The 12,364-nt window shown below is 35.5% G+C and overlaps 1 protein-coding gene across 1 annotated transcript; it reads right to left on the bottom strand.

Moving 5' to 3' along the window:
* Window positions 1-7,124: 7,124 nt before the first annotated feature.
* On the bottom strand, window positions 7,125-11,193 carry LOC140804287 (uncharacterized). Its single transcript, XM_073160181.1, has 8 exons — window positions 10,985-11,193; window positions 9,970-10,000; window positions 8,782-9,890; window positions 8,601-8,675; window positions 8,385-8,459; window positions 7,975-8,292; window positions 7,551-7,715; window positions 7,125-7,469 (listed from the first exon to the last, which is right to left on the bottom strand). Exons 1-8 carry the CDS (start codon window positions 11,063-11,065, stop codon window positions 7,317-7,319), a joined length of 2,007 nt encoding a protein of 668 aa, XP_073016282.1. The 5' UTR covers window positions 11,066-11,193; the 3' UTR covers window positions 7,125-7,316.
* Window positions 11,194-12,364: the final 1,171 nt, after the last annotated feature.

The raw sequence follows: 12,364 nt of genomic DNA, 5'->3' as shown, positions 1-12,364 counted from the left end.
AAGCAGCAAATACCAAAAATATTCTGATAGCTTCGAGCCTTGCTACTGGCGCGCAGGTTTCATCATAGTCGATTCCTTCCTCTTGTCTAAAACCTTGAGCCACCAGTCTTGCTTTATTTCTAATCACTGTGCCTTCTTCATTTAGTTTGTTTCTGAATACCCACCGGGTTCCAATGACAGTTTGGTGAGATGGTCTTGGTACTAGAAACCAAACTTCGTTTCTTTTGAATTGATTCAGTTCTTCTTGCATAGCTTCAATCCAACTAGGATCCAGAAGAGCTTCTTCAATTTTATTTGGTTCATCCTGAGAAATAAAAGCAACATGCATATATTCATTAATCATTTGCCTTCTGTTTCTCAAGGGCGCTGCTGGTTTCCAATAACCAAAGATGGAGGATGCGATTTTCTCCAAATAAAAGGGTTTAAAGTGATTTCTTCCTGGTTTGATATATTTGGATTGATCTCAACTGAACCAGTAGTAGGTTCTTGAGTGTCTTCTGCTGGTACTTGTAAATCTAATGTCTGTACTTCTGGTTCCATTATTGGAATGCCCGGTTCTCGATTTTGAACATCTTTGATGCTTAGTTCTGCATCATCTTCATTATCCAGTTCTAAGTGAATCGTGTCTAACCTGTTACTCAAATTTGACATATTAGAAATTTCAGGAGGACTGTTGTCCTCATCGAAGACAACATGAACCGATTCTTCAACATTGAGAGTTCTATTGTTGAAGATTCTGAAAGCTTTGCTCACAACAGAGTAACCAAGAAATAGTCCAGCATCTGATTTTGAATCAAATGTAGTTAAATAATTTTTGCCATTATTGTGCACAAAGCATTTGCAACCAAACACATGGAAATAAGATACATTAGGCTTACTCCCTTTCCATATCTCATAAGGAGTCTGATTATGCCTTTTGTTGATCATTGTTCTGTTTTGCGTTTAACATGCAGTGTTGATTGCTTCTGTCCAGAAGCGCTGCGAGATATTTGCATCTGCTAGCATTGTTCTAGCAGCTTCTTTAAGAGTTCTGTTTCTCCTCTCAGCTACACCGTTCTGTTGAGGCGTTCTGGCAGCTAAATATTCATGATGAATTCCTTGTTCATCTAAATACAACTCAAGAATTTTGTTAGTGAACTCAGTACCCCGATCACTTCTGATTTTAATAATAGAAGAATATTTTTCATTTTGAATCTTTTTCAGAAGCTTGATCAGGAGGTTACTGGTTTGATCTTTTCCAGCAAGAAATATTACCCAAGTAAATCTAGAGAAATCATCAATAACAACAAGGGTGTATTTCATTCCCCCTAAGCTCATGATAGGGATTGGACCAAATAAGTCCATATGCAGTAATTCCAAACATCTTGAAGTTGATTTACTACCTTTGTTCTTGAAGCTGGATCTGATCTGTTTTCCAAGCTGATATGCAGAACAGACATGATTCTTAATAAAATATCAGGTAAACCATCAACTATGTTCTGCTTCTTGAGATTATTTATTGATTTGAAATTCAGACGATTCAATCTCTTGTGCCAGAGCCAATGCTTATCAGTAAGAGAAGCAACTAAACATGTAGGAACAGTAGCATGATCTAAGTTCCATGAGACTTTGTAAGTGTTGTCTTCTCTCTTTCCAGTTAATACAGTAGACTCAGCAGAATCTTTAACTGTGCATATGTGCTTCTGAAAAGCTACAGAATAACCATTATCACACAGTTGACTAATGCTAATCAAATTATAACAGAGATTCTCAACCAGTAGTACGTCATTAACAGTTATGCTACCATGGATAATTTTACCCTTACCCATGGTTTTACCTTTTGAGTTGTCCCCAAATGTTATCTTTGGTCCAGTACAACTCATTACTTCTGATAGCAGATTTTTTTGTCCAGTCATGTGTCTGGAACATCCACTGTCCAGATACCATGTGGAGCTGCTTACTTTGGCTTTCTTCACATGTTCTTGCAAACACAAATTTTAGTATCTGTACCCAATCTATAGAGATGACAATTTCCTCCGAACCCGTTGGAGGATCCGATACCCGACCCGAATAGAAGAGGGTATGGAAGGATTTTTAGACTCGATTAAATAATTGGGTAATCGGGTATGGGGATTTTCGGGTTCGGGTATGGAGGCGGGTTTGATATAATCCGACCCACGCCCGACCCGAATACCCGTTTAAATTAATATATAAAGATATATATATATATGTATGTATATATGTATATATATAGTAATTATATTTATTTATATTAAAGATTCATTTTCTCAAATCCAAGTAAATCGATACTTTTTCTTTTCTATATATATATATATATGTATATATATATGTTTATATGTATATATATAGTAATCATATTTATTTATATTAAAGATTCATTTTCTCAAATCCAAGTAAATCGATAGTTTTTCTTTTATCTTTCCTTTCACTTTCACTTTTACGTTTCAAGATTTTACCGCTCTTTTATTTTTCATTCAATTTCTCATCTTCTTCATTGGTAAGTTTATTCCATGTTTGACTTTAAAATTGAAAAATAATTTATTTTTGTTAAATTGCATACTTTTGTTCAACTAATAGAAACTATTTTTAATATTTTGTTATTTTTTCTATAAAGTTTACTTTGCAAATTTTTATCAATAATAATTTTTCTTATTGTTCATTTAAATAATTTTTTAAATATTTATAACTTCATTGAAACAATTTAAATTTGAAAAAAATTCAATTGTATATGATAATAGGGTATTTAGATAGGGTATGATTATCCGATAATCCGATAGGTATAGAGATGGGAATGTGGATGAAATTCAATACCCGATGAGTATGGGGATGGGTATGAGGATGAATTTAATAAATGGGTATGGGGATGGATGTATCAAATCCGACCCATACCCTACCCATTGTCATCCCTACCAATCTACTTGGGTCCAAGCCTTATTAGTCCCTTAGGAACCCACATTTGTACAATTTTCGGTGATTTTGTACTTCAGGTATCCATAGAGGTGTATGCAGCAGAGGATCTGTTATTTCTAACACTATGCATATTGGGATGTTGTTTTTCCCTTCTGTTTTATCCATAGAGGTGTGTGCAGCAGAGGATCTGTTATTTCTAACAGTATGCATATTAGGATGTTGTTTTTCCCTTCTGTTTGTGTTGTCTAGCCTGTATCTCTTCTGAACAGGTCTAAAATTATAGTACTGATAGTTTTTAACCTTCATAGGGAGTTGTCCTCCTGAGTTAAATCCTCTACTGGATCCAGCACTCTGGTGAACTTTTCCCTTAGGTTCAACATATCCCAGACCATAATTCTTCCTTCTGTTTATCTGATTTACATTCCTTTCAACTTGAACAGTTGGTACTTCAGGTTCATATACCACACTGGATTTGACAAAGTGAATGAATTTTCCTTTGGCTTTATCCAGTTCTGTCTTGGTACTGGTTTCAGAAGTGCTTTCATTATTGCTGAATCCGAGACTACTTCTATCTTTGGATTGCTTCTGCAATTCTTGCATCTTTTCCAATGAAACAGAATACTTATTCCAAGCATTTACCAGAATAGACAGCTTCTGATTTTCAGATCTCATTGTCTGGTAATCTGCCTTCACTCTTTCATTCTCGGTTTTCAACTTACTCATATTCACTTTCAAATCATTGCAGCTATTCTCTTGCAAGCAAGTGAATTTACTGACTTGATTTTTTAAGTTTAGATTTTCAATCTTAACTTCCTCAAATGATTGAGAAAGTCTCGAGTACTCCCATACCATTTCATGCAATGCTTTAATTAAATCAGTTCGTGTAAAATCGTCAGATTCAAAGTCGAATACCTCTTCAGATGCCGAGTTTGGTTCAACATCCGCCGTAAGACATTTGATCTCTTCTGCATCACTTTCACTGGAATGACTTTCTGAGTCAGATGATTCAGAACTGGAGTCCGCCCATTTAGATTTGCTTTCTTCAGCAATCATCGCTTTGCGGTCTTTTCTGAACTTCTTGTCATTCCTTTTGTACTCTTTCTTCTTCTGGTCATCTTTCTTGGGCTTTGGACAGTCAACAATAAAGTGACCAATCTTTCCACAGTTGAAGCACGCCATATCACCAGGTGGTGAATCTTTTTTTAAGCTCCGATTAGGATTTTGGTAAGCTCGGTGTTTTTTCTTCATGAACCTGGAGAACTTTTTTACAAAAGAGACATAGCATCATTGCTGATCTTTTCAGAAGTCTTTTCAGAAGTACTATCAATAAAGGTAGCAGGTACTGCTTGTGGGATGACTACAGCAGCAGCAGTAGAAGTAGTAGTAGCAGTAGCAGCAAGGGCCTTGGTTGGGAGGTTTGTTGATGGCTCTTCTCCGCTTCTCATTCTAGCTCGAACTCATAGGCTTTTAAGTCGGCGAACAAGTCATGTAGCTCCAACTTGTTTAGATCTTTAGAGACTCTCATAGCCATTGTTTTGACGTCCCATTCCCTAGGTAAAGCTCATATCACCTTGAGTGCTATTTCTCTGTTGATGTGCTCTTTATCAAGGGCAGCGAATTCACTAACCAGGCTGCTGAAACGTTCATCAAACTCATCTAGAGTTTCTCCAGCCTTCATTTTCAGATTTTCAAACTTCTGCATTGCTACAGATAGTTTATTTTCCTTTGTCTGCTCATTTCCTTCACATATTTGAATGAGCTTTTCCCAGATTTCTTTCACAGTAGAACACATCTTGATTTTACTAAACATGTTTTTATCAAGAGTTTTATAAAGAATATCCTTCGCAACATTGTCGAGATTAGCTTTATTCTTATCTTCTCCAGTCCATTCGTTTCTTGATTTTTCAACCATTTGTGGTGCACCTTCAGTAACAGCAATAGTTGTATTTGGCTTAAGATCTTTAATGGGCCGTCTGTGATGACATACCACATGTCTCATCTTGGGCTGCAAGATGAGTTTGCATCCGGATCTTCCAATCATCAAAATCTTCTTTCGAGAACATGAGAACCTTGCTAAAATGTGCCATAAATGTTGCAAATTTTCAGAACAAGAGAAATCTGTTCTGATACCACTTGTTGGGGATCGATGTAGAGTTTAGAGGGGGGTGAATAAACTCTTCTCCTTTGATAATAGTTTTTGCAAAGGGTGCTATAATCCTGTTAGAGATTATAGTTGTTCTTGTTCAATAGTACGTCCAGCAGATCACAATGATAAGTGCGGAAACGATCCGATGGAGTAGAGTGAAAAACAGTAATAGCAGTAGGCAATAAAACAGTAGTCGTTTCTGGAAGTTCGAAAATAAAATCTTCTACGTCTCCCCTTCTTCTGTTTCGAGAAGGTATCATTAAAAGACTTTGGATTTTACAGTACAACACTTGTACACACCCACTTCAGCAGAGCTTATCTTTTGCCTACTGAAACTTTTAATAACTAAACACAAAGTGACTCAGTATAACGAAATTCTGGAAAAAACTCTTTTCCAGTTTACAAACTCTTCGCGAAATATAGTAAGGTGTTTTGCTTGAAGAGATGAAGAAATAACAGTACGAGATGATCTCCAAAGATCAGATGTAAAATATGAAGCATGTACTGCTTTTCTGCAAGTTTGAGCTTTAGAAGATGGTGATTGATTCGCGGTTGCTCAAAGTAGCGTTGGATAGATAAAAGATCAGTAGTCATCTTCAAGTGGTTTTGATCCATATATATAGTTAACTTGAATCCAACGTCTATAATCAAAAACGGCTTTTTTGGTGTCTGAAAGAAATAGCTTTATTCCTTAAATGGATCCTACAAAAAGCTTTCAACACAATCAGTCTTGTTACTTACTAAAATGGGTAAATCGAATTAAATGACTTAGTACAGCATTTAATGGTGCAATAAATACTTATACTCGATAAAGTAACGGTAACATTTAAGACTACTTCCGTTAGCATAAAAGACGCCAAGTTATCCTAATTCCAGACTAGGTCCTGCTTCTGGTTATCTAAGTTCTGAAAACTTAGTCCTGCTTTTATATTGTCTACTGATTTTAGTTAACAGCCTGCTGGCTTTGATTCGTATCGCCACAATAAATTTAGATCTAACATAGATTATTGAATCCAAGTGGTGGGTTAAGTTATTTATGGAATAAAAATTTTAATGATGAAACTTTAGATGAAGTAGAAGGAACAAACAAGTTGCGAGCATGATTTCTCCCGAACATATTGGAGTACATGTTAAGTTATTTATTGATATTGTTAGAATATAAAAAGAAATGTGAGATGAGAAATAAAAATTATGCCTAGTCATCAACAAAAATATATATATACAAACACACGTGTAATATTAAAAATTAGTTATAATATCTTATTTAACTAATAAGTAAACTTAGCAAAGGTATAATAGTAAATTTATTAATATTTAGAAACTTAGATGCTGAATCTTGTAACTTATTTGGTCCATTGTTCGTATATCATTTACCTTATTGCTTCGTAATTATTCTTCTTAAGTGAATCTGAATGTATTCCTTCCACGGATATACAACAAATAAGTAAATTTAGCAAAGATATAATAGTAAATTTATTAATATTTAGAAGCTAATGTATCAACATTGTTATCAATAGTATAATCAATCATTTATTTATCTCATCACTTGTACCAAACACAACCTTAAAGTTTATTCTTTTACGATTAAAACAAATGAATAATTGGTTGAATGAACTTGTGAATTAAACCAATGAACTTGTGAATTAATTATATGCTAGCGATTTCTACACATGATTTGTATTTTATTTTATATGAAGAAAATTGTTTTGGTATAGCTTTTCTTTTGTATGTTTTTCTTGCAACAATTTAATAAATATATATAATATGTTTTTAAAATTTGAATTCAGGTCCCATGTATGATTCATCGATATATTTCAATGTACAACCATGAAAATCGAATCAAACTTACCAATGTAAACAAATTCATCGATTCAAAAAACATCCTTTCATTCGCACATACATAAAAGATGCATGTTACTTGGATTTACGTAAAATCCATATCTTAGACAAAGTTTACATATACCACAAACAACTTTTTCTACAGAGTTGGAAAAAAGTACGCTATTTTCCATCGTGAACGAGAACAAATTGGCTGGACCTACGTACTTGACTCTTCTTAAAAACGGTGCAAAGACCATGTTTTGTAGTTTCAATAAAATTTAGTTTAAAAAAGAAAAACTGGTCATCCGACAAAGATCATCAACTACTTAGAGTTTAAACAAAATTCTCACAACGGGACCAACCAAAAACAGTGGAACTTATGAAGTTCGGCTGACAGATAACCCACCAAGTGTTGTCAGGCACACTTCGAAAAATTGATTCAAATGTCTGTCATCTTCACCAGCTTATCATATAGAATCCTGTCATCTCTGCTTGAGTCACTTTCCAAGAGTGCGCTTTGCACAAGTTCTTTGACATCCCGGTGCGAGAGGAACTTCCCTAGGTTGTGAATTATCAGCCTCAGATCTTCAACCTGAAAAACGAATGAAGTATGTGTCAAATAATCATGTACGATATGACTCCATTCCAGGATAAGAGTTGAAAGTAATTTTACCCTTATGTGTCCAGTCCGATTTCGATCAAAGAACCTGAAAGCTTGAAGCAGCTCCTTGTCGACTTTGTTTGTCTTCGAAGCCTCTTCAGCTACCTTTCCCTTGTTGCTCACGTCCATATTAATATCGGTCTTTGAAGCTTTTGTAGTGGTTTCCTGTTGTCGATTCTGCTTTTTAAGAGCAATGGATTCACTAACAATGCTATGATCTGTCTTCTCCGCATCTCATAGAGAATAACAATAAATGACACTTAAAAGAATTGAAAATGCCTTGAGCATGAAGATAGCATACATAGAGCAGAAGAGGCCCTCAACTGACCTTTTCATCCCCCTTCTATAACATTTAAAAATTACCTTTTTCTTGTCTTCTTAAATTTTGTCCTTTCACATTACACAGAAGCGAAAAGAAAGTAGTACAAGGACTTGCCTCTTTAGATGAGTTGAGATGTGGCGTGGCATCAGTCATTTCTTCATCTTCCTCTGGTTCTTCCTCTGGATCTTCTTCCTCAGGCTCTTGCTCTTCATTTTCATCCTCAACCTTATCTTCAGCAACCTCATTAGTAATATTCGCCTCTTCTGTGACATTATCTTTGTGAGTGTTGTCATTATTTTCAGCCTTTGTTGCTTCGACATCTTCTGTCTTAACGCGCTTGCTAGATGAGTTATCCTCATTTTTCTCCTTCGAAGTTTGCTCTCTAGGTCTCTTTCCTTGGTTTCTCTTTGCTACAAATCTAGTGCGCAACTTCTAAAATTTAAAGAAAAGAAGATAAGAATGAGAAAAACATAAATAAACTCAGTTTAGTTTCCAAACTAACAAGAGTGATGGCTCAAGACAACCTGAAGGAAAGCCAACAGACGACAACCCATTTCATACTGTAGCATCTCATACAAGGATTCTGCAAATAATGACAACTGCACAAATGAAATTAAAGTCCAATTCAGTACCTCATATGTCAAACACCGAGACTGAATAACACATGTGACATGGCATGGAATGTAACATCGGTCAAAGTATCAGATTATTTATACACACAAACAACAGTTGAGACAAACCTCAAAGGTTGATTCTTCAGTATCGTTGCCACTATAATCCAAGAGTGAATCCAGCGAAAGTGATAATGACTGGAGCTGTTACACCAAAGAAAATACCACTGAACATGCTGGTGCACAAGCACAGAAAACCTGGAGTAAATTATATAGATACCAATGACAATGTGTTGCACATGATACTTACCTTTGAATCCTTGCTCCCTTTTGTTTGAAGAAACAAGCCAGGATGTCGAGGGGGATCATCGCTCTTTTTCTTTTCTTTCACCACATCTTTGTTTTTGGACTCATCTTTTTCAAGGCAATCTTTCCCTATTTTCTTGTCCTTGGGCTTAGCCTTTTCATTCGATTTTGTTTGATTGTCACTTTGAGAAACGTTCTGCTCCGCAATATCAGTATCAATTTTAGACCCAGATAATTGTTTCTTATCTGCCTTCTTCTCTTCCTTTTTCTCCTGCTTCTTCGGACTAACTGACTGTTGTTTCATTTTGGGACTGCTTTTATCCTTGGAGATGCTCTCTTTTATCTCACTGTTAACAGCTTCTTTATTGTCATCTGGCTGAATTATCTTTATTTCTTCCATGTCCTTTGTAGCCACAATACTGCCAGTATCTGCTGAGGCAGTCTTTCTCTTTGGGACCCTCTTGATTACTTTCCTTTTTACAGTAACTTTGGTGCTACCCTCTTGGACAACGGTACAAGTGTTATCTTCTGATTTAACTGTTGTTTTATCCTGGGTGCTCCCTGATTCATTTGTTGTGTTACCCTCAATGGTCTTGCTTGAGTCTTGCTTACCAGTAGATTTCGCTGGCTTTTTCAGGATCTTCTTCCTTGCAAAAGTTTTAATAGCTGGAGCTTCAGCTGACAAACCCTCCTGTTGCCCAACTTCTTCAGAAAGAACCTTATTTCCTTCAGTTTCCCCTTTCTTCAATTCATCATTCTTGTTAGTAGCATTTTCTGTGGAGTTTTTCTTATTCTCAACTTTTTTTTTCACAATTCTCTTTATGATTTTCTTCTTTCCAGGCTTAAAGCCAACAGCTGTCTGAGCACTGAAATTTTCTCCTTGAACATTCTTTGAAACATTTTTCTCCTCCTCAACTTTTACAATCAATTCTTTACTTTCAACAGACTGATTTTTCTCATCGCCTTCTTCTGAAACCAGGTTCCGTTCAACGTCCGTCGTCTCAGCATCTATCTCATTTTTATTATCCTCTGCAGACAGCCATGAAGAAGACTCTTTCTTTATTAGTTGTCCAGCTTTTGACATTCCATCTTTCAAATGTAGCTTTTTCTTATCTTTATTATAACAAAAAGAAATGTGAGTAAATCTAATGTAAAACATAAAATTGTACAGTTCCAGAGTTAAGACTGTCACCTTTTGTGCCTCCTTCCTTGTCACCAGTTATCTAATTTGTAACCCAAAAAAAAATCAATACCTTAAAATTATAAACAGAAGGGAAGGGACACACTAGGCTGAGGTGGTTGTAGTAGTGCGAGAATATAATAAGACTGGGCAGCTCAATAAAGTACACAGGCATAATTTCAATATCTGAACTACAAGGATAATCTCATGAAAAAAAGCATATTATACTACCTGTTTCTAGCTTAACAAGTAAAACATAAACCATAATTCATTGCACTTGCATGTTGTGACCACTGAATGGGCTCAGAAAAGCTCTATATGTTCTCTTCAGAGGGTGGCACTTGTAATCAACCAATGTATATGATCATCACCAACCCAGTCCAACCCTCTTCCGAGTGAATGGCAAATCCGCCATGACATTCTTATCCAGCTACACAGTTATTTTAGGCCACAGTTTCTCAAGGAAAAAGGTTTCAGGCAGATAACATATAGCCTGGCAGCAGTTTAGAAGATCGTTATACTCTGTTAATAGTATTACTCTAATTGATGCAATCTAATATCATAGTTCTAAAGGAGGATACGCTCTATACTAGTCTTATGCCTAACAGAAATAATGTATCCTCTAAGATTGACAAAAACAATGCAATTCATCCACAGTCCTTGAATATCAGGGCACAAAAGCAGTCTATGAACTCCAGATCAAAGAGGAAGCAAGGGATCTCACTCACTAAACAAAGCGAAGCAATGCATGCCTTTCGTCACATAAAATTTCGATCAAGCATGAGGTTCATAGATTAATTTTGAGATAAGAAATAGTCTGCACAAAAAGTTTCAATGAAAAGGCAAGAATATAAATGAAGCTAACTGTAAGTAAATATGTGTAGATAGAGATATTCAGAGTCAAGAATCAGCTTTACATTTGTGTCGATAAATATACCTATTTGATTTCTTCATGATGCAATTCTAGGATTCTATATCCAGTAAAGTTTAGGACGAATAATTTGATGCATACAAAATTAACTCGTACCTCTTTCTTCACAGTGAGCTTCAACTCCCTCTCAGAAACTGTTTTTTTGTGATTAAGCCACTGTTCTCGCCATGAATCCATGGAAGGAAGACACTGAGTCAAATCAGGTACATACAACACAGTTACCTCGTTGTGACTGAAGAGCCCATCTTTTCCAACTCTGTGATAATGAATCTGCACATCAAAATATTTTATGACAAGTGGGCAAACATGTCAGAGTTACTATTTCAAACATGTCAGAGTTACCATGTCAAAAATGTCTGGAAGCATACTCCCTCGTTTACAAATTCTGAAACTAATTATGTGAATTATTTCCACTCATTACCATGTTATAAAGGTTTTGTTGGTTGCTCTCTTTGTTCAACAAGTGTAACTAAAACTTGCACGCTAGGTGTAAGGGGCAAATGCAAGCAAAATACAAATTCATCATGAAATTGAATTATTTAAGAACTGCCTAGAAAATAAAATTTCACTCCAAAGACAGAAAGAACTCACCATTTTAGATAAAACAGCATTTTTAATGAATAAGAATATTCTATCGAGAGTATTATTATAATTGTGAGAACCGTAATTTTTTTAATTATGTAATTAATAAGTTGTAAGAAAATTTTAGGATTTAATTTTATATTTTATATAAAACAAGATATGCACCTTGGGGAAATTAATTTCTGAAAAATCTTTTATAAAGTCAAGGATACCTACAAAATCTAGAGGATTGAGGCATTATATTACAAGCAATTTTCGAAAATCCTACAAGATATTATGACTAATTATTGTGATGGGTAGATACATGATTAATTGGAAGCAAATCATCAAATGTTGCTCAAAATCCTTCCCATCTAGCAACCATATTTTAAACCAAATTAAGAGCAATGGATTAAGGAATAAAAACCTCACAACCTAGGTAACTCAATTTTCGAAATTGGGCAAGGATTTAGAGTCAAATTTGTGATATATGACATGAATTTTGGTATGATTTGAGTACCATGTTTAGATCCACCACCCTCACCTATAAATACCCCATCACCCAATCATTCTTCACACCCCAAAATCTCGAAAATTCCCTTGCTGAATTTCGAAAGTTTCAGCAGCCATACTAGTCGAAACTCTGCCCGAAAATCGTCCCGAAGTTAGCTTAGAATTCGAACCGAAGCGCTGCCCGGACGAGGAACGAAAAGCGGCCCAATCCTCGAAGTTGTGCACCACGTTTTTAGCATCATTATATACGGTAAGTGGCTGTTTTAAAGAATTAATTTCGATTATGCATTCTTCGTGTGTTTTTGAAAATACGGTCGAGTACATGTTCTTTTCCTACTCCTTCTTGTGTTGTTGTCATTTGGTTTTAAGCACTGTGAGGAGTCGACTGTATATGGGTGGGAA

Source organism: Primulina eburnea, chromosome 11 (assembly GCF_022965805.1).
Source record: "Primulina eburnea isolate SZY01 chromosome 11, ASM2296580v1, whole genome shotgun sequence".
NCBI classification, from domain to species: Eukaryota; Viridiplantae; Streptophyta; class Magnoliopsida; order Lamiales; family Gesneriaceae; genus Primulina; species Primulina eburnea.
This window is presented reverse-complemented; position numbering and strand designations above follow the sequence as displayed.